This window comes from Musca autumnalis, unplaced genomic scaffold, assembly GCF_047663935.1.
Source record: "Musca autumnalis isolate F117 unplaced genomic scaffold, ASM4766393v1 scaffold_5, whole genome shotgun sequence".
Classification (NCBI taxonomy): domain Eukaryota; kingdom Metazoa; phylum Arthropoda; class Insecta; order Diptera; family Muscidae; genus Musca; species Musca autumnalis.
Window position 1 is genome coordinate 61,709,490 of NW_027412088.1, and position 26,353 is coordinate 61,735,842.

The following is a 26,353-nucleotide window of genomic DNA, read 5'->3' on the forward strand; positions in this document are numbered from 1 at the left end:
AAATTTCGGAAAAGTTCAGTTTAGGGCCATCTCTCGAATCGCTTTGATTTTTGTTTTAGCAACTTGTATTCACTGCCCTTTATACGACGGTACAAGTTTCATCAGGGGCAAGTCCATACTTCCTGAGCAAATAGCATGAAACTTGCAAAAAACCCCTATGACACCGTGTTAGGTGGTTGGAGCGAAAGATAACTCTTGAACGAATCTGCCGATTCGGTCCAAAATATGGCCTTAGTAATATTTTGTCCAAACATAGTTTAAGTTTGAAGATAAGCCATATCGGTCCACTCCTTTAGGTACCTCCCCCACAAAAGTTCAAAAATGTTCGGAAAAATTGTTCGTACGGTAGCTCTTGAAGGGAGTGGCCGAATTGGTCTACACTTTATACATCCTAATATATCTACCAGATATAGATCAGGTTCAAATATGGACTATATTTGTCAACTCCATCCGGTACCTCCCACACAAAATTTCGGATAAGTTCACTTTAAGACCTGCTCGCGAATCACTTTGATTTTTGTTGAAGCAACTTGCATTCGCTGCCTCAATTACTATGGTAAAAGTTTTTTTAGGGGCAAGTCCATACTTATTGAGCAAGCAGCCCGAATAGTGTAAAAACCCCCTATGGCACCATATGTTGTGGCTGGAGATCCACTTCCATAACGGTCAATGTCGATCCATTCCTTTTAGTATATCCTCCGCAAAACCTTTAATCTTTAATCCTAATCAACATTTTTGTCGGTTCAAACGCTCAAAAGTTTCAAAACCACCTTAATACATACGTATTTTGGGAAAAAAATTGTTTCAATATACACAGGCTGAGGGTATATCTCTGTCGGCAAAGCCGACTGATACTTTTTTACTTGTTATATATTTTTTTACCATTTTGTTTTTTCAAAATAGTCTGGCTTAATCCCATTGTTGTTGTTGTTTTAATATTTAAAAACAACTATTTTATTAGTGGAAAAGATTTGGCATTGTTCGCCAAGGGGTAAGGCAGGGAATACTATAGTTTCGATCCACGCCACTGGATCTCATCAGTTCCCTTGTTTCTTGTTTGTGGATATTCTCCACCGAAGTTATTTTTCAATAACTTCTTCAACAAGAAACTTTTTATACCCAAACATCAATCGTCAGTTCGAAGTATAAAGGTAAGCAAAGAAAAAAGTTCAATGAGAAGTTTTTCCTTGGCAACCTCATACAACTCCGACGAAAGTGTCTGCGAAAACAATTCAAACCTCTTCCACTTGTATGTGTCGTCGAATTTTGACGAATGCACACACAAAATTTCAAACGCTATCCCAATAAAAAAACGCCACAATGCTTCATATTTTTTTACCATTTTGTTCCCACGAGTAATGGACATTTAAACGGTCGAGTCTTGAGGGGAAAACGCTAACGACCCTAATGCCATACAGTTCTCGGCGCGTTTTAACCTTTCACCTTAACTTGGGTGGTGTACCGCTAACGACGTATCATTTTTAGCCACCCTAACGCCACACAGTCCTCAACACGATAAAAAATCTTGACTTGGGTGGCGGATTCAGGCTGGATTAATCAGATACCTAAATTACAGATTCAATTTCTAAATTTAAATCTTAATTATACGCCATTTAGTGGCTGCGCCCATCTTAAATATTGAGGTTGTATAGTGCACTGTATTCTTCTTGTCAAGCCCTTTTATTTGATATCCATATTGGTGGGATTGATAAAAAATTGTTATCAGCCATTTGGTAGCGGCGGCCATCTTAGATTTCAATTTTGCATAGTAAATTGTATTCTACTTGTAGAGACCTTTCATTTGATACCCATGTTGATGGGATTGATAAAACCTAAGTTATCCGCCATTTTGTTGAGACCGCCATCTTGGATTTTAATTTTATATAGTACATTGTATTCTACTGGTTGAGCACTTTCATTTGATACACATATTGATGGGATTGATAAAACCTACGTTATCCGCCATTTTGTAGCGGTCGCCATCTTGGATTTCAATTTTTTATAGTATATTGTATTCTGCTTGTTGAGCCCTTTCATTTGATACCCATATTTATGGGATTGATAAAACCTACGTTATCGGCCATTATGTAGCGGCCGCCATCTTGGATTTCAATTTTTTATAGTATATTGTATTCTGCTTGTTGAGCCCTTTCATTTGATACCCATATTGATGGGATTGATAAAACCTACGTTATCCTCCATTTTGTAGCGGCCGCCATCTTGGATTTCAATTTTTTATAGTATATTGTATTCTGCTTGTTGAGCCCTTTCATTTGATACCCATATTTATGGGATTGATAAAACCTACGTTATCGGCCATTATGTAGCGGCCGCCATCTTGGATTTCAATTTTTTATAGTATATTGTATTCTGCTTGTTGAGCCCTTTCATTTGATACCCATATTGATGGGATTGATAAAACCTACGTTATCCTCCATTTTGTAGCGGCCGCCATTTTGGATTTCAATTTTTATAGTATATTGTATTCTGCTTGTTGAGCACTTTCATTTGATACCCATATTGATGGGATTGATAAAACCTACGTTATCCGCCATTTTGTAGCGGCGGCCATCTTGAATTTATAATGATAATGAATAAACATAATTGTATTGTCACCAAAATCCAAAGTGTATACAAAATTTCAGATTAATCGGTTGACAGGAAGAGGGTGAAATTTGAATTACTAAATTTGACCCAAGAATAAATAAAACAAACGGGGTGAGCTAAATAAAACCATTTAAAAACAAATTTCAATGTGGTTGTTGTTGAGTTGTATTTGTTGTAGTATTTACTTTATCTTGTTTGTTCTACCATGATTGGAGCCGGAAAAATTAATTGTGTTAAGTTACTCTCGAACCCTGCGAAGATTTAAGATATGACCTCAGTCACGTTTGGCGAACTTATGGTGACTGTTCTGAAGCGGTGTGTACGTTTTTTTAATCGACAATTTGTCGAGCACCATTATGGGTGACAGAACGAGGAAAAGAGTAATACATCGCGTTAGATGTCTTCCTGCCCAAGATAATATATCAAAATGTACAATGAATGGGCCCTAAGACCATGTTTATATTATAGCCTTTTGCATGGTTAACCTCCTTTATTTATTTGAAAAATGAGCATTGGAATTGACATTTGAAACCTAGTGGCTTTGTTTAATCCGGTTATATATAAACGTACTATACCAAAATCTCCATGAATCACGAACGTTCCCAACCTGTCGCAAGCCACCCATATAGTGTCCGAAGTCTGGAATGTAGGCAGGTGGTACCACTACTATTACCAGGTCAAGGCTGCCCGGAGAGATAAGTCGTACAGACCAATTTCCCCACCATCGAAAATAACCGATGACCATTATGCAGCACAGATCTACGACAGCGGTGCACAACATCTCCACATATATAGATGACTCTAGAAACAAGCCATGCGAGAGAACTGTATTTTTGTGGCGCCCGACTTATCAAAAGCCTTTGATACTGTCAATCATTTCATTTAGTTTGGGGCCTTTGATCAGACTACCCTCCGGCCAGATTTGAAATCTTGGATAATCAATTATATGATTCAAGAACATGAGGTCGAAACTCAGTAGAGTGAAATAGGGAGTTCCCAGAACTGTCTAACCTCTAACTTTCTTGTATTCCAAAAATAGTTTGCTTTGATTTAATATTCCATAAATATTAAAAAATATACAGAACTAGAAGCACATACATAATTTATTTTGTAGCAATTTTCTTTCTCTCCAAGATAATATCTTGATTTGAATTTCCTCTATCCACTAACCAAACATCCTTCAAATGTCACCCAAAAGAAAAGCGAAATCGAGCAATGAAGTACCAAAGAAACTTGAAAAGAAATCCAATAATGCTAAGGTTAAACAGTCAAAGGTCGCAAAAGCTAAGAAGGAAAAAGAAGTAACATCAGCACCTACTGCCAAAGAAAGCAGCATACCGGCTTCCGCAGATGTTCCTCTGGATAATGGTAGCAGAAAACGATCCAGCGATGAATCTTTACTCTCGGCTAACGATGAAGAACCGTTTAAACCATCTACCCAACCAGCCAAGAAGTTGCGTTTAACCGAAATCAATCCCTTGGAAAAAGCCATTGAAGAGATGGTCATGGCAGGCAGTGATGGTAGTTCAGAATCGAATGCATCTATTTTCAAAGAACCCAGTCCCCTAAGTTCGACTGAGTCATTTATTACAAACGCCGAAAAATTTTTAGAACTTCCCGGGATTTCTGATGAAGAAGATAGTCAAACTTCAAAAGATGAAGAATTGGAATATTTGAAACAACAAGAATTGGAAATTACACCAGACTTTTTTGAAAATTTTCAAAATATGCCTGATGTGGAAGATGTCTCTTTGGATTCAGTTGTGGATGTGACAAAGGTGAAACATGTGGCTGTGGATCACACGGGACCATTGGATTTGGGCAAATTTGTCAATCCTTTGACCGGTGAAATTAGTTCATCCTCCAAAGAATCTTTGAAACCCAAAATTGAAGAACCTAAAGAAGTGGCGATAACAAAGCCAGAAATCCTTGAAGACGGACAAGAGGATGTAGAGGAATCTCTAGAACAGGTGTCAGTAGACATACCCATATTATCAGATCAAGAAACAGAAGATGATGGCAAAAAGTTGGCCGCCGATGAGGAAGACACCTTTAATCAATTTTTAGAACTGGAAACTCAAGGACCCACTGTGACCGACGAAGAAATCGATGTAGAAGCCTTAGCTAGAGCTGAAGCAGAACGTCTTCTACATGCTCAGACATATGAATTTGTTTATGATCTCATTTCACGAGCTGTAGATAAAGCCGAATATGTTGATCCAAAAGTAGTGTTAAGACAAAATCTCGATAAACGTAAACTCCTGAAAGAGTTGCAAGACAAATTATCCCTGCTTGAGATTGAAAAGAGGGGCAAACAATTCTTAAATCGTAAATGTGTGGAATATTTTCGTCGCAAACGTTCCTTCCGACCTATTTTAGATGATAATCCAAAAATGTTAAATCAAGAACTACGAAAATACCAGGCTGCTGTTAGCAATTTGGACAAATGGTTAATTCGTGAACAAGAAGCCAAAACATTAACGGAAAATAATTTGAATTCTCTGCAAGAGCAATTGAATGCGACACAGAAACAATCTACCAATGAAATTGCCAATTTTGAAGAAATTGTACGAAAATCATTGAAAAGGGAAAATTTCGATAAACTCCAGGCGGTTGTGGATAATTCTCTGGCGAAAATTCAAGCAGTGCGAAAAGAAATTTCAAAAGTTCGATTTCAGCTGATACAAAAACAACACGATATGGCAACACTGGTTGAGGTAAGATACAGCATGGTTGATGGCTGTAGATATTTAGTTGGTTTCCATCTATAGAATACTTGTAGATGATCTTCTCTCTATAGATGACCTCATATTCATAAAAGACCTGTATGTGATTTATCTATAAATACCTGTAGTAGGTCATACATCTTTAGAAGATATGTAGATGATCTTCCCTCTATGAAAGATCCCCTATCTATGGATGGGTTTCTATATATAGAAGACATGTAATGTAAGACTGGTAAATGAGCTTCTATCCACAGAAGACCTGTACATAGTCTTCTATCTATAGAAAAATCTAAGGATAGTTTTCTATCTATAGAAGACCAGTAGATGTCTGGTAGAAGACTTCTATCCACAGAAGACCTGTGGTATTCTATCTCTAGAAGATTTGTAAAATGTATTTTATCTTTGATTTCCGTCTATAGAATATACATATATATAGATATTCTTCCTTCTATAGAATTATATTCTATTTACAGAAGGCCTTTAGATGGTCGGGTAGACGGTCCATATATAGAAGACCTATTGTACAATCGTGGACGGTTGGCCGGGAGTGGACTGTAGATAGATTGAAAGAAATAGCGGTGGCAACTCCCACAATCGTAACACCAGTTGATAGACAAAAAAAGGCAATCGTTTAAAAGGTTAAAGTTGAGCGGTTGAGTCAAAGTTTTATTTTTCGTGGTTAATACAATGACTTTCGAAATCCAAGTGAAGTGAAATATAAAGATGAAGCCATTTGCAAACATTTGCTTCTTTTTTAAAAGGTAGCGAAACAAGTGGAATTAAATCTAAGAAATGGTAGCCTTTACAATTGAGTGAAGTTTTTATTTGAGAACAAGGCTACCAGATCGCGTAAACTAGAAATCAGTTACATTTAAAGCGGGAATTAATTTTGTTCTTAACACTAGTTGCTGAACTCGCTTCAACACCTATAGAAGTTCTTCCGCCTATAGAAGGCGCGTATAAAGTCTGTCATACAAAAAAATAATATGTAGACGGTCTTTTCTCTATAGAAGACCACTTCGATGATCTTCTGTAAAAGAACTGTTGAAGAACCTATGTCGATAAAAGACGCGTATAGTGTATTTTTTAAATATGTATCTTCTTTCATCCCTAGCAATTACGTGATCTGGAAGATTTGGGAAATGGTCTAACAATGCGTAATTTTGAGACGATTCAAACTGAAACTCAGGCCTTGGGCAAGAAAATAGAAGGTAAACACTTTTTCTCATTTACAGATCTCTTTTATCTTATGTATGTATATCGGGGAAAATTTTTCGTTCGGCCTTGACAATTCCAGTACTTTTTTAATGATAAAAGTGTCAAAAGAGCAATCTGTTGAAAATGAGTCCAGCACACACATTTTTCCAAAATGTACGGGAACGGAAAAATGGCAGAAACGTCAAAAAACTGGAACAAATGTCAAAGTCGGCGTGTCAGCCAATCGGAAGCCGGCAAACATGTTGCACATTTTTGCTCGCTCAAAATTTGTCATGTAAAAAGTTTCTAAAGAGAGAGAGCCATTCAGCGCCATTTTTGTTCAAAGAGAAGTGAACATTTTGCAACTTTTTTTGCGTATGGGAACGCATTTCGAGGAAAAATGTTCAAAATGTGTTAAATGTGTAAAAACGTTTTAGTTCTGGAACAAAGCGAATGTTTGAATAAATTTTTGCGTTTCAAAACGTATGAGTAACATCATGAAATATAACGTGTGATATTAAGTATACGCAGTTTGTTCAAAGAAAAAATGTGGACCATTGGAACTGCGAAGCGAACAATATAGTTCTATATAGTTCCTTTGGCACAACTCTATTACGAGTTATAGCTCATTTAGATATGACTTCATTAGGCCATGTTTATATTATAGCCTTTTGCAGGGTTATAGCTCATTTAGACTAGCCATAAATCGTCGACTGGATTTAATAAATCCAGTACAAATCTCAGTGCATTCAGACATACATTTTGGAGGATTTAAATGGCAGTCAGCTGATTTTGGGTCATTGCACAATTACCAAGGTAGATGGATCAGCTCATCTGATCGAATTTGAAACGTCAAAAGAATTTTTTGTAAATTGAATTCGTCCCAAAAAACATACGTGAAATTACAAATTTATTGTTTAATACTGAAAATGTTAGCACATTCTGCTACTAATGCTAACTAAACAGCAAATAAAGAATTATTCTATCGCAGTTTGCCCATCTAAAATAAATAAACGAATTATTTTATCGTTTAGACATCGTAAAATTTAGTCTTGGTTGATTAAAATCAACTTTGTACATCAAAACAAATTAGCTCTGTTCCAGAACTAAAAAGTTTTTACAATTTTTACCACTTTTACACATTTTGCGTTCCCGCACACAAAATTTATATGAAAATCATTTACGACTTTTACAACTTTTACGACTTTTACCACTTTATAAAGTACGGGAACAGGCTATTAATTTTTCCGCCTTGTTTACAAATTTTTACATTTTAAATTATTTTTAAGTTGTGTTCCAGAACTAAAAAGTTTTTACAATTTTTACGACTTTTACACATTTTACTCGAAAAAGCGTTCCCGTACACAAAAAAGTTGTAAAATGTTCATTTCTCTTTAAACAAAAAGGCGCTGAATGACGCTCTCTTTAAAAACTTTTTACACGACAAATTTGGGCGAGTAAAAAATAGTAACATGGTTGCCGGCGTCTGATTGGCTGATACGCCGACTTTGACATTTGTTCCAGTTTTTTTGACGTATTTTCCATTTTTCCGTTCCCGAACTATTTCAAAAAACTTGTGTGTAAGAACAAATTTTTTGCAGTTCTCTCTTTTACGAGTTTTACCACTAAAAAGTACGGGAACGAAGCTTTAGTGTAGCAATTCACCGATGCATCTACCTTCTTTCTTGTGCCACCATGCAACTTTTTGTATTTTCTAGCAACATGTTGCAAAAAACAGAGTTGTATACGAGGATTTATGCCAGATTTAAAACAAATCCACTCAATACGTGGATTTATTTTTGTATGGGAAATCTGGTAGATTTTGGCTGGATTTAGCAAATAAAACCTGATAATGTGCTAAATCCGGCTAATGAAGTCATATCTAAATGGGCTATTAACCTTCTTTTTGAGGATTTATTTGACGTATACGCAAAGGAGTTGACATTTAAAACCCAGTGGGTTTGTTGAATCCGGTTATATATAAACGTCCTATTATTCGCGATATTTTTGAGTCGCAAAACTGTAAAGAAACATTTGATGATATTATTTTCGATAAAATTGGTATGGTTGGTAATGAAATGTTTGGGAAAATAAAAATTTTAAAAATAGATTTGCTAGATGGCTCGAAAAAACGATTAGCTGACCAGATCATTAGTCCCAATTTACATTAGGCGAGTTTACTTGCGGCAATTGTCAGTTTGTAGGTGAGAGAGGGTGGTGAGAGGCAAAGGGTTACCATATGCCTCACCTCTCTCTCCTACAAAATGACAGTTGCCGCAAGTAAACTCGCCCAATGTAAATTGGGACTTACTTATTTGAAAGAAACGTGAAAATGCTGATTTGTTTTCCTCTTTTATAGCATAGACAGACGGCAGTTTTAATTTGCATTAACGGCCTTAATTCAAATTTATTTAAACATTATCCCCATTTTAAATGCACAAAATCAAATTGAATTTATAATGAATGTAGCAATTTCAGTATGGCAATGCTGTTGAAAATCAATTGTCTTTTGTCAAATTTCCATGTTTAAGAAAATAAAAAAGGAAAACAAATCAGCAAATTTCGCGTTTCTTTCAAATAAGTAGTTGTCTTTCGCGAATAGAATAGCAGCTAATCGTTTTTCGCGCCTTCTATCAAATCTATTTTTAAAATTTTTATTTTCACAAGCATTTCATTACCCACCATACCAATTCTATCGAAAATAATATCTTCTTCAAATCTTTCTTTACGGTTTTGCGACATTTTTTAATATTAAAAAGACTCAAAAATATCGCGAATAAATTAAATTTATTTTTGCGTTATCGTGGTGAAAATGTCAATTGTAGATAGTGAATTTGTTTCGCATATTTTGGCGAACTTTTGTAAAACTTTATGAAATGGTCTGCTGGGTACAACAAATAAACAACACTAAAGGCCTGCGTACATAAGCTGCCTTGCCTGCTTACCTTGCTTACTTCTGATAAAAGAATAAAGAAGAAAAGGGCAACCCAGTTCGAAATTTCCGCGGCCTTCTTTATTCTTTTATTTTTATTATGCCAAAAATGAAGCAGGAAAGCAAGGCAATCAGGCAGAGCAGCTTATGTACGCAGGCCTTAACAGCAGTTTCATAAATGCAGAAACTATCGTCTGTCAGGGTAAAAAGTTAATTCAAATTAAGGAATTTTTAACATTACCATTAGTCCCGGTCCACACTAGCGTGAATTTCATTAAAAAATTTCATGAAATTAGGTGTTCTTAAATCGAATTCCCCACTACAGCAATTTTATGATTTTACTCTACTATGGACGTCGACCTAGAGACGCATAATTTCATATCAAAATTTGAGTGAAATTACTGTAGTGTGGCCCGGGACTTAAAAAAGTACGGGAACACAATGAAAAATAGCATTGTAACAAAGTAATGTAATATTTTTTCACATTAGTTGTGTCTTTTTACTTTTTCAGTAATAATTATTCAGTAACTTCTTTTCAGAGAGTAAGAGAGATTTTACTCTTTGATACGAAAATAGTGAAAAAAGTAAAAAGACAGCATTTAGCAAACTTTAGCAAGATAACAGTTGATGACCAAAACAAAAACATTGGCGCCAATGCATGAAAGAAAAACTAACTCCAAAGCAATGAAAAAATTCTTCATTTTTAAGCAAAATAAATAAACAATTATTAATATATTAATAAAATAATCAATAAATATAGCTGAATCGTAATATTTATAGAATTTTTCCACAAAAATATATTAAAAACATTGAGCAGCTGACCATTAGCAGATGATTAAAAACAGCTGTTGCTAATTGTTGCTGGGAAAAATTCTTTTAGCAACTTTTAGCAATTTCTCAGCAAACAACTGTCAAAATTGTTCTCTCACTTCGCTCTCTTTTACTGAACGTTTGTGTAAAAAGACAGCATTTAGTAAAATTTCTTAATAATTATTACAAATTATCACCTAAAAAGACACCTATTTATTCAGAGAAAAAGGAATTTCACAACATAATTTTTGCAAGTTTTTTAAACATTTATTTTCACTTTTGTCATCGTTTGAGTATTTTTGTTTTTCTACAACACACACAAACAAACAAAGACATCATAAAACAGTTGCATTTTTTGGTAGTTTATGACAAAAAAGGCTGCATATAATAAATAGTATGGTGTTTTCGTGTGTTGTTTAGAATAACTGAAGCAGCTATCGTCATTTATTTTTGTATGGTAAATGACGCAAAATGTTGCCTGTTTTAGCAAATAAATGACGAAACAGCTACAAATGACGAAAAAGTTGCTAATGTAAATTGGACATTATTTTTTTATCAGATATGACTTCAGCAAGAATGTTACTTCTTATGTTTCGAGGCCTTAACTCCACATGCACATCTTCCAAAATAGTTTGCTGGGTAACTCTGCATTGCACTACTTTCAATTATTTTTGCTGAGTTATGTATGTCCCAATTTACATTAGGCGAGTTTACTTGCGGCAATTGTCAGTTTATGGGTGAGAGAGGGTGTTGGGAGGCAAACTGACAATTGCCGCAAGTAAACTCGCCTAATGTAAATTGGGACTATACCATGAATAAACACTATCAAAGCTCCAATTCTTCATTCTTTTTTCTAAATTTGTTTCTCTTTGTTTTTGTAGAACGCAACACTGAATTGAATAAATTGCGATATCGCTGTCACGGTGATATTCATCGTCAGGCTCACTTAAAGGACAAACAGAAAATGCTCCATGAAACCATTAACTTTCAGCGTCAATATCTCGAAGAACTTCAAGGCGAAAAACAGCGTTTGCGTGAAGTAGTTTTTCAATTGAAAATCGAGCGATCACGCTTACGAAAAGAGTCACAAGATATTAGTTTTCAGTCTGGTCTACTTGATAAACCAAATTTAATGAAAGATTTCGATACGACTGTCGAATATTTGGAAGAATTACGAGAACGGGTAACGCAATCAAAGCTAGATATTGGGCAATTAAATGAGAAAATTGCGTTATTAGAAAAGCAGCAAAGTTCGTAATATAAAGATCTAGGAAGTGGAAAATTAAAACGGTTATATTTTAAAATAAACATTTTCAAAATCTGGGTATTATAGTAAGTTTACATTTACGAAATCGAGTGGATTTCATCTGTCAATTCCTTTGTGTATACGTCAAATGAAATCTCATCTGAAATCCGTTGGATTTCATTTTACGTTTAAGCAATGGAATTGACAGTTGAAATCGAGTGGATTTCGTAAATGTAAACCTAGCACTAGTGTGCAGTAATGTGATTTCTCTTTATCAAAAATTGTTTGGTTTATAATTTTAATAAAATCACGCGTGGAAGAATGTCGAGATGATTAAAAGGGTGGATATTTATTAAGTTGCATTTACATGAAGCGGCTTTTAATAAAACGTGTAATATAATCAGAAATAAGATTTAATTTTTATTAAGAAATAAGATTTTAATAAAAAAATCGCGTTTTCACATTTTCTGCTTCATATCTGTGCAATTGCAATTAACCTTACGTTTACATTTACGAAAATCACTCGATTTGAACAGTCAATTACATTTGGCCTGTTCCCGTACTTTATAAAGTGGTAAAAGTCGTAAAAGTTGTAAAAGTCGTAAACGATTTTCATATAAATTTTGTGTACGGGAACGCAAAATGTGTAAAAGTGGTAAAAATTGTAAAAATTTTTTAGTACTGGAACAGAGCTATTGATTATACGTCAAATGGAATACAACGAATTTCAGATGAGTTTTTATTTGACGTAGTATAAGCAAAAGAAATTAATATCCACTCGATTTCGTAAATGTAAACGTACTAAAATAGAAGATTTGGATAGCAAATTCGTTTCTACAAACTACTTTAAAATCAACAATTAAAGTAAATGATTTTATTTTCCTCAGTGTACGACATTTACTACTTTGTTTATTCACCTCAATCAACATTCCACCTCACTCACTGATGGTTGAAACTTGACAATCTGGCAACATTTGTTTTTGCAAAATCAAACAGCTGTTTATGCCCGCATTAAAAAGTTTGGTTGTGGCTGAAAGTGAAGTACTTTTTCGACGAAATTCTTTTGTGTTTCTTCTAAACAACTAAAAAAGTGAATTTTTTGTTAAACAAATATAAATTTAAAAGGTGACTAATATAGAATGTGTTATTTTCTTTTATATAAGTAAGATATAATAAGATAAAATTACTTGTTATGAGTATCTTTACAAGTTTCAACCGGATAATATTCGGTGCAAAAAATTATGCAGCATGAAACGAAAAGTGCAACATGATATCATCTAGAATGCAATAAAATTAGAAAACAACACGTAATTATATTGTTTGTGTGCTTACATTTTAGTAATAAAATTAATTTTTATTTTAGTTTTAGTTTATTATCTTCGTTCGGTCTCTAGACGTTTCTGGAATGATATGATGATATGCATAAAAACATATTGTTTGTTTGTTGTGTTGTGGTGTCTTTGGGTTACAAATGTACAGTATAGTATAACCTCACTGTGTGAATTGAGTGCTGTGCTGCCTTAAGATACCAATATGGCATATTGTTGAAGTTATTATATTGTTTCATTGAAGAAATGTTTCTAGGTGATGGTTGTTGAGTAGCTATGACCCAATAATTAACTATAAAGGCATATAATTTTAATTGCTGCAAGCATCAGAATGGTACATTAAGGGGCTTATTTCTCGTTTAGGGGCACCTCTCGGATCGGGCTGAAATTTTTGCCATAGGTAGTCCTTGGCATCCTGATCACAACGATATATAGCTTTCCCGGTGGACGTCTGTACTTCCCGAGATATGAGTCTTGACATTTTACATATTCAATAATGGGTATCGTTTTAAAGCTTATGGAGAGTACTGTTGTTCGCGTTCATAGGAGAAAGCCTTAAATAACCGGCCGAAGGCCGGCTACTTAAGAAAATTTACAACTTTGAAGAAAGTTTTGTTAGCGTAGCCCAATTTATATAAATAATGACGGCATTAGAAATTACTCTTCCTGAGCTTTAAAATGATACCCACACTGCATAGGTTAATTAAAAATTGTGAGTAAACAAGTCAAGACCCATATCTCGGGAAGTATGGACTTTCCCCGGGAAAGCTATATATCGTTGTGATCAGGATGTCAAGGACTACCTATGGCCCGATCGGAGAGGTACCCATATACAAGTCAACAGTGCTACAGTACGATATTTCCGAAATGTCAAGACCCATATCTCGGGAAGAATGGACTCCCCCGGGAAAACTTATATGTAGTTGTGATCAGGGTCCCTAGGACTACCTATGGTAAAAATTTCAGCCCGAACCGAAGGGTGCCCCTAAACGAGACTTGTTCCCATTAAAAGTTTTATGGTTTTACCGTTATGGAGATAGAGAAGTTCAAATTGGGACAATGCATTAAATGGTGCACCTTAACTAGCTTTATGTGAAAACTGCTTTCACCTGGGAAGTTTTTGCGGATTTTGAAACCGCGATGTTCATAGGTGAGAAAAATCCAAAAATAAGAAAAAATCAAAGTTCACATTTTTAGGTTATTTTTAGGAACCGCAAGTCCTACCGAAATGGGACTAGGTTTCACCGTTTTAGAGATGTAGAAGTTCAATTTAATCATTTAGATTTTTTCAGGGCTTCAGGATTTAGCTTAAAAGCCGCATGTCCTATCGGATTGGAACTAAAGAAAATGTTGTAGCTGTGAAAATTCTCTACAAGATTGGCCTTCGTATCTTCTTCCTAGGTTATACCATTTTTGAGATATATAAGTTTAAGTTGGAAAATTGCAGTCATGACATTGTTTTATAAGGAGACGATACATTCAGTGCATTGCACAGTGTCCGATATTCCAAAAAACCTGGCCAAAAATCGAAAAAAAAAATATCAATTTACACTAAAAAGGGTCACATATTGTTTATAGGATCCCAGTGCGTGTAGTTATGAAAAAATATATACATTTCTTGTTTAATAAGTGGGTATAAAAGCAGGTCGAAGTGACCCTATTTGGATTTTTTTTCAATATTTAAGTCGTTTATAAATCTAATATGCAAAATAAACAACGGTTATTAAATATTTTCTTTTTGTAATTGTAATGAAAGGTATGTGAAACGTATTTAAGATGTTCAGTGTCGCCAATGAATTGTGTGTTCTTTAATAATTGATGTCCATACTTGTTAATTTTTTTAAAGATCAATTTTCACAATAAATTATGAAAATAGTTGTAAGTAAGATCGAGTTGGGCCGTGTAATTTATCATTTCATAAAAAAGGAAGGGTTTTTTTACCAATTTCCATCGAAACATCCTGCACATATTTGCACTTTTCGTTTTTATGTGATATTTTGTCTTGCAGGTATATGCAGATTTTCTTTCATTTAGCATGTCAGAATATAGTATAGGGTCACTTTCTGGCGTTTGGGCATAATTTAGAGTTTTGATATATTTTAAGACCTATAGTAAAATTTTATGGCGAACAAATTTCTAGTATATTTTGGTCTGATCTGACCACATTTTATAGGAGATTTTAAAGATTTGTGGAAAAAGGGAACAAAAGGACCCCTTTTATGACTCGCACGAGGGTTATTTTTTTAAGACAAGGATTCCAAGTGATCTCAACTCAAATATTTCTAAAACTGTAGAAATTGTGGAAGCTTGCATTCCTATTTTAGTTTCTTGGTTTTTTTGGCAAAATTGATACCGATATTTCCTTGGTATGTAATGCAAATAGAGATTTCATTTCTTTGGTGACTTATAGTGAAATTTAGCTGAGAACATTTTTGTCTTTGACGCCATTCTTCTAAAATGATTCTTTGTATGACAATTTTGCCAAAACTTTGATGAAGTACGACATTAACCCTAAAATGTTTTTTCCAATTTGCATATTTCTGGAGTTAAGGTAAGATATAGAGTTTTGGTGTATTCTAGGACCTATAGTAAAAATTGATGGCGAAGAAATTTGTAGGATAGTTTGATCCGATAAGATCACATTTTATAGGAGGAAGGACCAAAAAGACCCATTAACTGACCGCCTGAGAGTTAAATAATATCAAAAATGTAATCAGCCTCCCGAAAAATTTAAGAACCAAAGGTTAGGGCAAAATCCATTCATTTTTAGAGTTTTGGTCAGGTTTTTCGGAAAATCGGACACTGTGCATTGTCCCAATTTGAACTTCTATATCTTTGGGTGCCACCGTGGTGCAATGGTATGCACATCCGCCTTGCACGCAGAAGGTCGATTCCGCGGCCAGGCAACATCAAAATGTTCAACGGTGACAATATACCCCTCAGTAATGTAGGCGACATTTCCTGAGTATTTCAGCCATGTAAAACTTCTCTATAAAGTGGTGTCGTAAGACACGCCGTTCGGACTCGACTATAAACAGTAGGTCCCGTATCATTGAGCTAATATGAATCGGTGTGCACTCATTGATATGAGAGAAGTTTCCCCTGTCCCGTCTGGGATGTTTGTGGAACAATTATATTATATATTATATATCTCAAAAACGGTAAAACCTACATAAATACCATAAAGGTTAATTTTGTAGAAAAATTTTATAGCTACAACATTTTCTTTTGCCCCATTTCGATAGGACTTGCGGTTGTGAAAACCTTAAAACCTTTAAAAATGCCGATTTAAATCGCGATTTATTTAAAAAGCGCTCCGGCGATTTTTTTTTTAATTTTCCTCATCTATGAACATTGTAGTTTCAGAATCCGCAAAAACTTCCCAGGTGTAAGCACCTTCCATTTAAAGTTGCTTCAAGAGCACCGTGTGGTTTGAGTTCAAGACCATGACATAATGGGGTCTTAGTCATACAACGTAAATATTATTGTAAAGATGGCCGGGTTACGATTTACATGGGTCCGTGGTTATACTTCTTAAATAATCCTTAAGACATGTTACAGCAATAGTACTAAATGTCCGGGATCAGCTGAGCAGTCCGATTTATCTGTTCGGTAATGAGACCAATACTTTGGTCTCTCTGTGTGTCAAACGTGTCCCCTTTAGTAAAGAACAATGATGTTAATAGTGTGTTAAAATATGGATAATTTAATTGAAAATATACTAAAAGGTGAATAATTTTATTAGTGTTCTACCCCACCCAATAAGGATAACAACCATGTATTTGCAAAATATCACACATAACACCACCACCCACCTTCCATCCTTAAAATATTGTCAAAATTCAAAATTCATTACTGAATTGGAAGTCACTACTGTTTTTTCGTACATTTACAGTTCGCAAGCATAATGGAGAGACAACCTAAAAATCTACAGGACCTCTTGAAGTTCGCCATTCGCTATCAGACAGATGAGGATTGTGGTCCATCCAAATATGAACAAATGGATCCAGAGAAAAGGGAATTTTTGGAAAAGGTACTCAAATCGATGACAGTCGATGTTATGGATGAATTGGCAAAAGCAATACAAATCTTAGAGGATTCCTCGTCCACCGATGATGATAAAATCGATGCGCTCGATGTTATTCGTGATTACATTGACAATATTGATTTTGCCAACAGTTTTGTAAAACTTGGAGGTACAGATATACTTATTAAATGCATCAAAAGTGATGTAACCCCGTTGCGAACAAATGCCATAAAAGTGCTGGCTGAAATGTCTCAAAACAATGTATTTTGCCAGAATCATTTTATTGAAAATAAAATTGTTGCACTGCTGATTGAATATTTGCAAGATAAGGATCAAGAAGTGGTCGCAAGTTCCCTATACGCCCTATCATCTTTAATGCAAAATTTTGAACCAGCAACATTAGAATTTACCAAGCATGGTGGTATTGCCGCCGTTCAAAAATGTCTGAGCAGTTTGAATTCAAGAGTTTTTGTAAAATCGTGCTTTTTAATTTCATCAATATCCTCGCAATTTCCCAACATTTGTGATGAATTTGTTAAGGGAAATACATTTGGAAAATTGTGTGAAAATTTAGAAAGTGTTGGGGATTTTGATGTAAAAGTTGAAGCATTACTAAATGCTATGGCCACCCTTACAGATAGTAGCTCTTTTGAGGCGAAAGCTGTTGCTACCAACGATGTCAATGAAGTGCTAAACACCATGTTGAAAAATATCAAAGGACTACCCCAGTGTGAGGAAATGGAAATGTATGCTCGAAAAATCCAGGAGAAGTTAAAATAAATGGGCATTTGCATTTGTCGAATTCTATTTCTAGATTATTTCTAGATATGAAATTTGTTAAGACTATACACATAAAAAACAATAGATGTAGTAATATATGTAAGTGTGACATTATATTATCAAAATCAAGTTATCTTCAATATGCAATAAACTTAAATGTTTTTATAAATAACTAACGAAAAAAATGATTTTTTTCATTACTGGAAGAAAAGTTTGGCTGCTTTTACTCGCGAAGAAGTATTAAACATATATGTATGTGCTCCAGGTGAGCTGTATATTAAAATATTAAATTTATGGTATAATTCTGATACATATCCATACATACATATATACCCAAACATTTGTGACGTAATCACGGAAGGGACAAGAGACTTCTCTCATGTCAATGAGTGCATCCCAATTCATATTAGCTCTGTGATATGGGTCTTTTTTATTAACGAATCCGAATACGATGTTTTAAAACACCACCCACCTGTAGAGTAGTTTAAAATGACTGAAATACTCACTCATGATATTAATGGGCCGATTCCGTACAGCGAGGCGAGTCATGTCGCGTCGTCTATCGTCTCTGTGACAAAATTTAAAAAATGCACTACGTACAGCGATAGAAAATAATCGTCGATAACAAGTTATTTTTATTTTTTTTTATTTTATTTTTATTCGTTAGTAAAAATGTACGGCGACAGCTAATTTGTTGTCGCCGGAAAATGAACATTTCGGCGACAAAATTTGACGACGTCAGGCGATATTGCCATACGGAATCGAAAAATTGCATTCGGCAACGCGACACGACTCGCCTCGCTGTACGGAATCGGCCCATAATACTACACCTTTTTCAGATGTAATTCGAATTATTTTACTTGTAATTCGAGAATTTTATTTGTAATTCGTAACATTTCATTTGTAATTCGAATTATTCCATTTGTAATTCGAATTATTCCATTTGTAAATCGAATTATTCTATTTGTAATTCGAATTATTCTATTTGTAATTCGAATTACAACTAAAATGTTTCGAATTACGTCCGAAAAAGGTGTACTCAGAATTTAAAAATGCCAATAATTTCTAGTAGTTTTTTCCCTCAGCCTTTATGGCTAGAAAGGGTATATCGGCCTTTTTGTAGAAAAATTACTTATGTTGAAACTGAGGTATGGGATATTGTAACTCGCGAATTGTTGTAATATACCATAACTTTTTAACGCATTTAGGTAAAATAAACTGTTTTAGCACGATTCACCGATGGATTTCTTAATGTAAAAAAAAAAAATAGGAAAAAATCTTTGAAGGAAACGAGTTTTTTTAGTCAATTTTCAATTAGTGGCTTTACAATACAATGTAGAGTATAATATTCAAAGAAGAAGTTAAAGAATACACTTCAGAGATGAAGTTTCTAATGTATGATTTTTTTTAATATAACCACTGCATCAATCTCTAACGGATGCTGACATTTTGAAGACTGAGAAATTTGGTGTTTTGAATTTTTTGCTCTAATCGGGACGCGCAACTGTACTCGTTTAAAAATTCATTATGAGATTGTAGTACTCGCGATTACGCATTTTTTGATGTATAACACGGGCGTGTAGCCTTCAAAGGTTCACAACAATCTCAGCTTAAAGTCAAAATTTTTGTGCCTAAATTTTTATAAAAAACTTGTTTTTATACCCTACACCAACTTGTGGTAAGGGGTATTATGTCTTTGTGCATTAGTTTGTAACATGCAAAAGGAAACGAGATAGACCCATAGTTCCTTTTAGGGATATACATAGAATCACTTTCTGAGTCGATTTACGCATGTCCGTCTGTCTGTCCGTCTGACCCTCTGTCCATGTATTTTTGTAAACAAAGTACAGGTCGCATTTGTTGTCCGATTAGCATGAAAATTGGGAAAGATAGTTTTTTTGGAAGAACGCCATTTATTTTGGTAAAAATCGGTTCAGATTTGGATATAGGCCCCATATATATCTTCGCCCGATTTAAGGCTTTCGGTGCAGGAAACACGCTATATATGTCCGATTTCAATGAAATTTGGAATGTGCGACGGTATTTATTCTAGAAATAAGTGTGCCAAATTATATGGAAATCGGTTCAAATTTGGCTATAGCTCCTATATATATTCTCGGTCGATTTTAGGTATTTTATGCACGAAACGCGCTATATATGTACGATTTCAATAAAATTTGGAATGTTTGTCGGGATTTGGCCTAGAAATAAGTGTGTCAAATTATATCGAAATTTGTTCAGATTTGGATATAGCTCTCATATATATTTTAGGCAGATTTGAGGTATTTGACGCACGAAAGACGCTATATACAGTCAACCAAAAAAGGCTACATACACCCTATAAATCTCGAGTTTTAAGGATAAGGAAGCATTTATATGAAAATCCAAGTACATAGTTCTATTTCATATCCCTAATAAACAATATTACATACAACAAAAATATATTCCATAATACGAATAACGGTAATACCCCGTTTATATACAACCGGATTTAACAAACCGACTGGGTTTTAAATGTCAATTCCATTGCTTATATTTCAAACAAATCCTTAAATATTTTGAGATCCTAGTGCGCTTTGAAGTTATTCTTATGGATAATATATACTCTTGAGCTTCGCTAAATATGCGAATTCCTGAGTTTTTCATAAATTTTATAGTTTTTACAGCATTCCAAGGGTCGAATTACAAGCAAGAATCTGGCTACGCTATGCCTTATTAGAAGTGTGTTTTAGCAGCTGTTCGTTTTTTGTTTATTTTTGGCTAGACTGTGCCTTTGAATGTGAATAAATTCTTTAAATATTATTCCGCGAACTTTTTTACTGTTGGATTGAATGAAATTAAATCGATTTTGAATTGGAGTGGACTAATTGTTGAACTTTTTGCAAATTACATTTTTCAATACGTTGTTGTTGTGGCGGCTACTGTATTCTTATTGCTGAATTTGTAACTGTGACTATTTACTTTTGATTCTTTGCTGTCCACCACCTTTTGTTACTATTCTAATATGCCGACTGCAAGAAGTATGAAATGTGGATCCTGTGATCAAGCTATTAACAAATCGGGCAGCATAAATTGCAAAATTTGTTTCACCTGGCTGCATGCTGCATGCGCTAAATTGTCTGAAGCTGATTTTCAAGCCCTTAAGACTTGTGAGCAAAGATGTATTGGGGCGCAAGATGATTCGAATGTGCCTACTGGTATTAGAGATATTAAACGCAAACTCGATACTTTTATTTCTACAAATCAGTCTGAACTAATTTCCATTAAGGATGCGATTCAAGGTATGAAAAGTGAGATGTGTTCCTGTTTGAAGGAGATGAAAACTGAAATTAGTGAATGCAGTAAGCGGATTACTACTGTTGAGTCCAAGAATAATGACAGAATAAAAGGCCTAGAGATGCAGAATCATGTCTTGCACCGAAGACTTAACAGGGCTGACTTTGTGGTCAGTGGTTTGCCTGAAGGACTGACTGATCTGATTGGGACTGTTGTTGCTATTGCTGCTTTTTACAATATTACATTGATGAAGCAAGATGTTAACCATGTGTGTTATATGGGGACACATGTTATATGGGGACACATCTTACTAGGCTTTTGGACCAGTTGCATACTTTTGTTCCAACCGTTAAAAGGAAGATACCTGTAAGGGGCGACAAGTGGATGGACTGTAATGATATACGTTTAGTGAGATCTTTGCGAGATCTGTCATATCGTGCATATCTTGATAATAGAACTCATAGGAATTGGAAGGTGTATACTAGATATAGAAATAAAGCTAAATCTATTATTAGGAGAGAAAAGAGGAAGCATTATGTGAAACACTTTAGTGGAATGGATGCAAATGGAATTTGGAGGGTTCTTAGAAAATCTGGATGTGTTGGTGGTGATGGTCTATTATATAATGGTAACTTGGATGATCTTAATTCTTTTTTCTCCAATACTTTTCTTCCTGGTGATGCTTATGGTGTTGATGTTAGTATGCTCTCGGATTCAAATGGTTCTTTCTCGTTTCGATGTGTCAGTTTTGACGAAGTTGCGCTAGCTCTTAATAAAATAAAGTCAAAGGCTGTGGGCGTGGACAATGTTTCGGTAAAATTTTTAAATGTGATCTTTCCATACATAGCGGACATAATTGTAGATCTAATGAATACAATTCTTACTGCATCAGTTTTTCCTATGGCATGGAAAACAGCAAGGGTAGTTCCTATTAGAGTTGCGTCGTTCATGAACGAACCGGTTCAAAGGAACGATTCCGTGAACAGAACGAACGGATCCGTATCCAGCTCATTCTTTTATATCGTTCATTTAGATCCCCGATGGACGAGTCATTGCTGCTTACAAAATTACCAGCATTGGTTTTGCAGCCAAACTCTAAACAAACGCTGCGTTAGCGCAAGCAGCACAAATATCCACACAAAACAAACAATGATTCAGAGAGCTACTCTCGCTCAGTAACTCACCTCATTCAATAGCACATCTCGGTAATATCTTTCTTTTGCATCATTCGTTCATCTGGTTCTTTCATATCAAAACCACCACCACTACGTTCAGAAACAAAACCACCCCCATTAGCACACAATGTGTCATTCGTGAACGAACATTTTCAAAAGAACGATTCGGTGAAAAGAACGACGGAGTCATATGTAGCAGAGAACGAACGACTTCAAAAGAAAATAATACAGTCAAATGTATTGTTGAACGAAAAAGAGCCAACGAACGAACTAAACGACCCGGATCTTTTTGGTGAACGGAATGAAAAAGATCGATCCGCTCAATGAACGAGATTGCCCAACACTAGTTCCTATACCAAAAACATCTGCTGTGCATTGTCCGAATGATTTAATGTCATGTTCACACGAGCGTTTCAATTACGTTGTTCGCCTGTCGAACGACGTACAGGAATTAACCCGTTTCCACGACACCATTCGTAATTAACAGAAACATGAACAAAATTTCCTTCATTTTTGTTTCCTTGTTTTCACAAAAATCTTAACCGGAAATACATAAAGTATACATTAAATGAATAGGAAAAGCAATAGACTTTCCTTCAAATGTATCTTCTATATTTAACTACACACATTTCATTCATTTTTTCCATAAATTCCGAATAATTTTGTATTTTCAATATATTTTTATATGTTTCTATTTTAAAAATTAAAGAGAGAGTTACATGTCAAAACAATGTTTGTGTATACAGACTTTCAGTTATTTGTTTCCCTTTTGTTTCTGATTTTTTACGCGATTTTGAACTAATGGACAAGAAATGTGTGTGGAGTTAAGACGGAAACACAACCATCTTCCTTCTGCATCTGTATAAAATGTTTATTCCATTAATTTTCATTCATATTTTTCCTTTTTTCTAAAAATTTTTGTGTTTTCAACAAATTTTTCAATTTTGAATTTAGACATGTCATAATTATTTTTTTCGATAAATTCTCTCATTTGTTAGGGATGGGACATACTTATTCGTAGTTCAGAGAGTATTTCTAATCGAACAACGTAGACAAATCGTCGTTCGTTCATAGAATTTTGTGTGGGGAAATAAGTAATTTATTCGTAGTTATGGGTCGAACAACGAATAGAGAACGAACGACGTACCGTGGAAACGGGCTATAAAAGGCCCATTTCGATTTTGCCCGTTTTATCGAAGCTTTGTGAGCACTTGATGAAGGAACAGGTTATGCTACATATTGATGATTGTTTGTTTGAAAATCAACATGCGTTTCGTTAGGGTTACAGTACTACATCTTTATTGCTTCATGTTACTGAATTGGTGAGATACAATGCTAATGCGGGAAGGTTATCTTCATTAGTTTCACTAGACTTGACAAAGGCTTTTAACTGTATCTCTTATGAAATAATGATTAGAAAGCTACATAGTCTGTTCAATTTTTCGAAATCTGCGTGTCGTTTGATCTTGTCATACCTGACTGATAGATCTCAATTTGTGGAGCTGAATGGTGTGAAATCTAATATTGCTTTTTTGACGTCGGGTGTTCCCCAGGGTTCGGTCCTTGGACCGTTGCTATTTGTTATGTACATGAATGATCTGTCGCAGCACTTGGATCCAAATATTTGTACTCCGTTCTTCTTTGCGGACGACATTCTTTTACTTTTTAATGCCAGACAAGATAGTCCTGATGTTTTAGAGGCTAAAATCAATTCTTGTTTAGAAACAACTTTGAATTGGACTAATAACAACTCTTTTACAATTAACCCCTCTAAAACGAAGGCTATTTTGTTTGGCAATAATAATGTTTCCCTGGATGTCTTTTTGGGCCAACATAGGATAGAGTTTGTTGACAGTTATATGTGCTTGGGTATTCATATAGACAGAAACTTGGATTTTGGGTTACATGTTAATCATATATATTCTAAAATATATGGTATTCTGCGTAGAATTTACTCACGTAGCATATATTTTCCGTATTGGGTAAAACTGAGGTTGGCACATGCTCTATTGCTGCCACAAGTCCGTTATGGCCTTGAAATTGTTTCTGGAACTGGGTCTTGTAACATGCTAGGATTAAAAAGGCTAGTAAATACCGTAGTTCGTTTCGTTTATAATATTAAAAGACGAGATCATATTTCTGAACATACAAAGCGTTTTTTGGAAATTTCGTTCATGGATTATGTTGATCGTGGTAACATGCTTTTTTTCCACAAGATGGTTAGAAGTGGAATACCAAATTCTCTTCGACAAATGTTTATATTTTTCCGGTCATTCCGAAATCCGCAGATAAGAATTCCCTTAATATCTTGTTCAACCTTTGAAAGGTCATTTTTAGTTCGTGTTGCGAGGTGTTGGAACCGCATATTTTCTCACTCAAACAATGTGTTTCGAAGAAAAATTACTGATTACTTTCTAAACCCTTTGCGTATACGTCAAATAAATCCTCATTAAGAAGGGTAACCCTGCAAAAGGCTATACAGTAATTTCTGGTTACCTGCATTACTCATAGCTGCATTTTGGCGTTACCTGACCAAAAATCCGCTTATAGGCAACTATTCTCTAGATTCCGTTCAATATATTATGTTTTAGTGCACATCCAATAGCTGCATTTTCGGCATAGCTGCATCAAAATTTTGGCGATTTTACTTCAATTTGGTTGTAAAATGTACATATATCTGCACAAGAAAAATTTGAAATTTTTTTGCGAACTCAAAACAAGGATAGAATTCAACCACTCTGCTATTGTACTGATAAGAAGTGTGTAAAACAAATACAACACAAGAAAAAATAATGAATTGCAAAAAATTGTTACGTTTTCTCTCCCGAACTTGAAATGTCTCTCACTTTAATATTTCAACATTGCTTATAGCTGCACATCATATGCACGTAAGTAATATTGAAGATATCGGCCTTGTTGGCCAGGTAAGCAAATTTAAGCTTCCTGCATTTTGGGGATTCCTGCACAAGAAGTCGTGCAATTTTTGATTGTGCAGGTAAGCAAAAAATACTGTAATATAAACATGGTCTTGGTGTATGTATTCTTTTATAATCTTTGCTTTTTTATTTTCCTTGGTGCTTATTTTAAATGTTATTTCTGATTCGGACTTTTTAACATAAAACAAAACTAATTTATTCAAAAACAAGTAAGCAAAGGCTATAGTCGGACGTGGCCGACCATGTGATACCCTACACCACAACCTGTAGCAATTAGCTATGTGCAACCGCCTTGCACGCTGAATGTCCGGGTTCGATTCCCATCAAATTGTCTACGGTGGCACAATATCCCGTAGTAATGTTGGTGATATTTCCTGAGTATTTCAGACATAAAAACGTTTCTACAAGTGGCAAATATTTGATAATTATTTTTTCAGATTTGTAATTTTAGTTAGAGCTGGCAGGGGTTTTTGGAACTTCTGGACTATTATCTCAGGAAGTATGACTTACCCAGGGAAAGGGACCAGAATAGGGACCGTAAAAAGAACCTTCTCCAAAAAAATAATAATAATCAAATAGATCCGATACGGGTCCTCCAACTGCACTTTTCCCTAATTTTGTATGGGAGGTACTCGAAGAACGGGCCGATATAGTCCATATTCCTACCGGACACATGACTGGATGAAATAATACGATGTGTAAAGTTTCGACCAATCAGAAAATCCCCTTGAGAGTTAACTTGCGGATTTGCGGCACAAGTACAATCTGCTGAAAAAAATTCAAAACGATTCGAGAGGACTCCTAAATTTCCCGTTCCGAATTTTGAGTGGGATGTACCCTAAGGACCGATATAGTCTTATCCGATCTATAACTGGAAGGAATAATAATATATGGAAAGTTTGGAGCAAATCGATTGCTCACTTCGCCAGTTATCGTTCACACAATTTTTCGAAAACATTTTTGAAATTTTTTGGGGGAAGTGTGGGCCGACATAGCCTACATTCGAACTTAAACAAAGTTTGGGCAAAATATTACGAAGTATAAATTTCGTTTCGAGAGTTATTGTGCGCACCAGCCAGCTAGACATTAAAAGAGACAGATGAACGGACAGCGCTAAATAGACTCCAAATTGTCTGAAACGAATTTCGTCCAAATATACTTGGGGTCTAAAACCAATATTTCGATGAGACACATCTTTGGTCGTATTTTGTTTGTATCCCCTTTACCCTAAATCCTGAGGTATAAAATAGGTGGCGAGGCGACCTCATGCTGCAATATTTGCATTAAAATCCAATTTGACAATTGAACTGAAA

At 35.0% G+C, this 26,353-nt stretch overlaps 2 protein-coding genes and 1 pseudogene across 2 annotated transcripts; all 3 read left to right on the forward strand.

The window, feature by feature from the left end:
- The first annotated feature begins 3,662 nt into the window (after positions 1-3,662).
- On the forward strand, positions 3,663-11,857 carry LOC141387062 (uncharacterized). Its single transcript, XM_073956180.1, has 3 exons — positions 3,663-5,324; positions 6,448-6,544; positions 11,154-11,857. The coding sequence occupies exons 1-3, from the start codon at positions 3,792-3,794 to the stop codon at positions 11,528-11,530; spliced, it is 2,007 nt and encodes a 668-aa protein (XP_073812281.1). The 5' UTR covers positions 3,663-3,791; the 3' UTR covers positions 11,531-11,857.
- Positions 11,858-12,507: 650 nt separating this feature from the next.
- On the forward strand, positions 12,508-17,838 carry LOC141387065 (uncharacterized). The gene is made up of 2 exons (XM_073956182.1): positions 12,508-12,643; positions 16,742-17,838. Exon 2 carries the CDS (start codon positions 16,754-16,756, stop codon positions 17,651-17,653), a length of 900 nt encoding a protein of 299 aa, XP_073812283.1. The 5' UTR covers positions 12,508-12,643; positions 16,742-16,753; the 3' UTR covers positions 17,654-17,838.
- LOC141387063 (prolyl endopeptidase pseudogene) overlaps positions 12,541-26,353 on the forward strand; it is a 48,159-nt pseudogene continuing 34,346 nt past the window's right edge.

Excerpts from the sequence above, each read along its gene's own strand:
- LOC141387062 (XM_073956180.1), top strand. The coding sequence starts at position 3,792 with ATGTCACCCAAAAGAAAAGCGAAATCGAGCAATGAAGTACCAAAGAAA. Across the intron at positions 5,325-6,447 it reads ATATGGCAACACTGGTTGAG|CAATTACGTGATCTGGAAGA; the intron begins GTAAGATACAGC and ends TTTCATCCCTAG. Across the intron at positions 6,545-11,153 it reads CTTGGGCAAGAAAATAGAAG|AACGCAACACTGAATTGAAT; the intron begins GTAAACACTTTT and ends TTGTTTTTGTAG.
- LOC141387065 (XM_073956182.1), top strand. The coding sequence starts at position 16,754 with ATGGAGAGACAACCTAAAAATCTACAGGACCTCTTGAAGTTCGCCATT.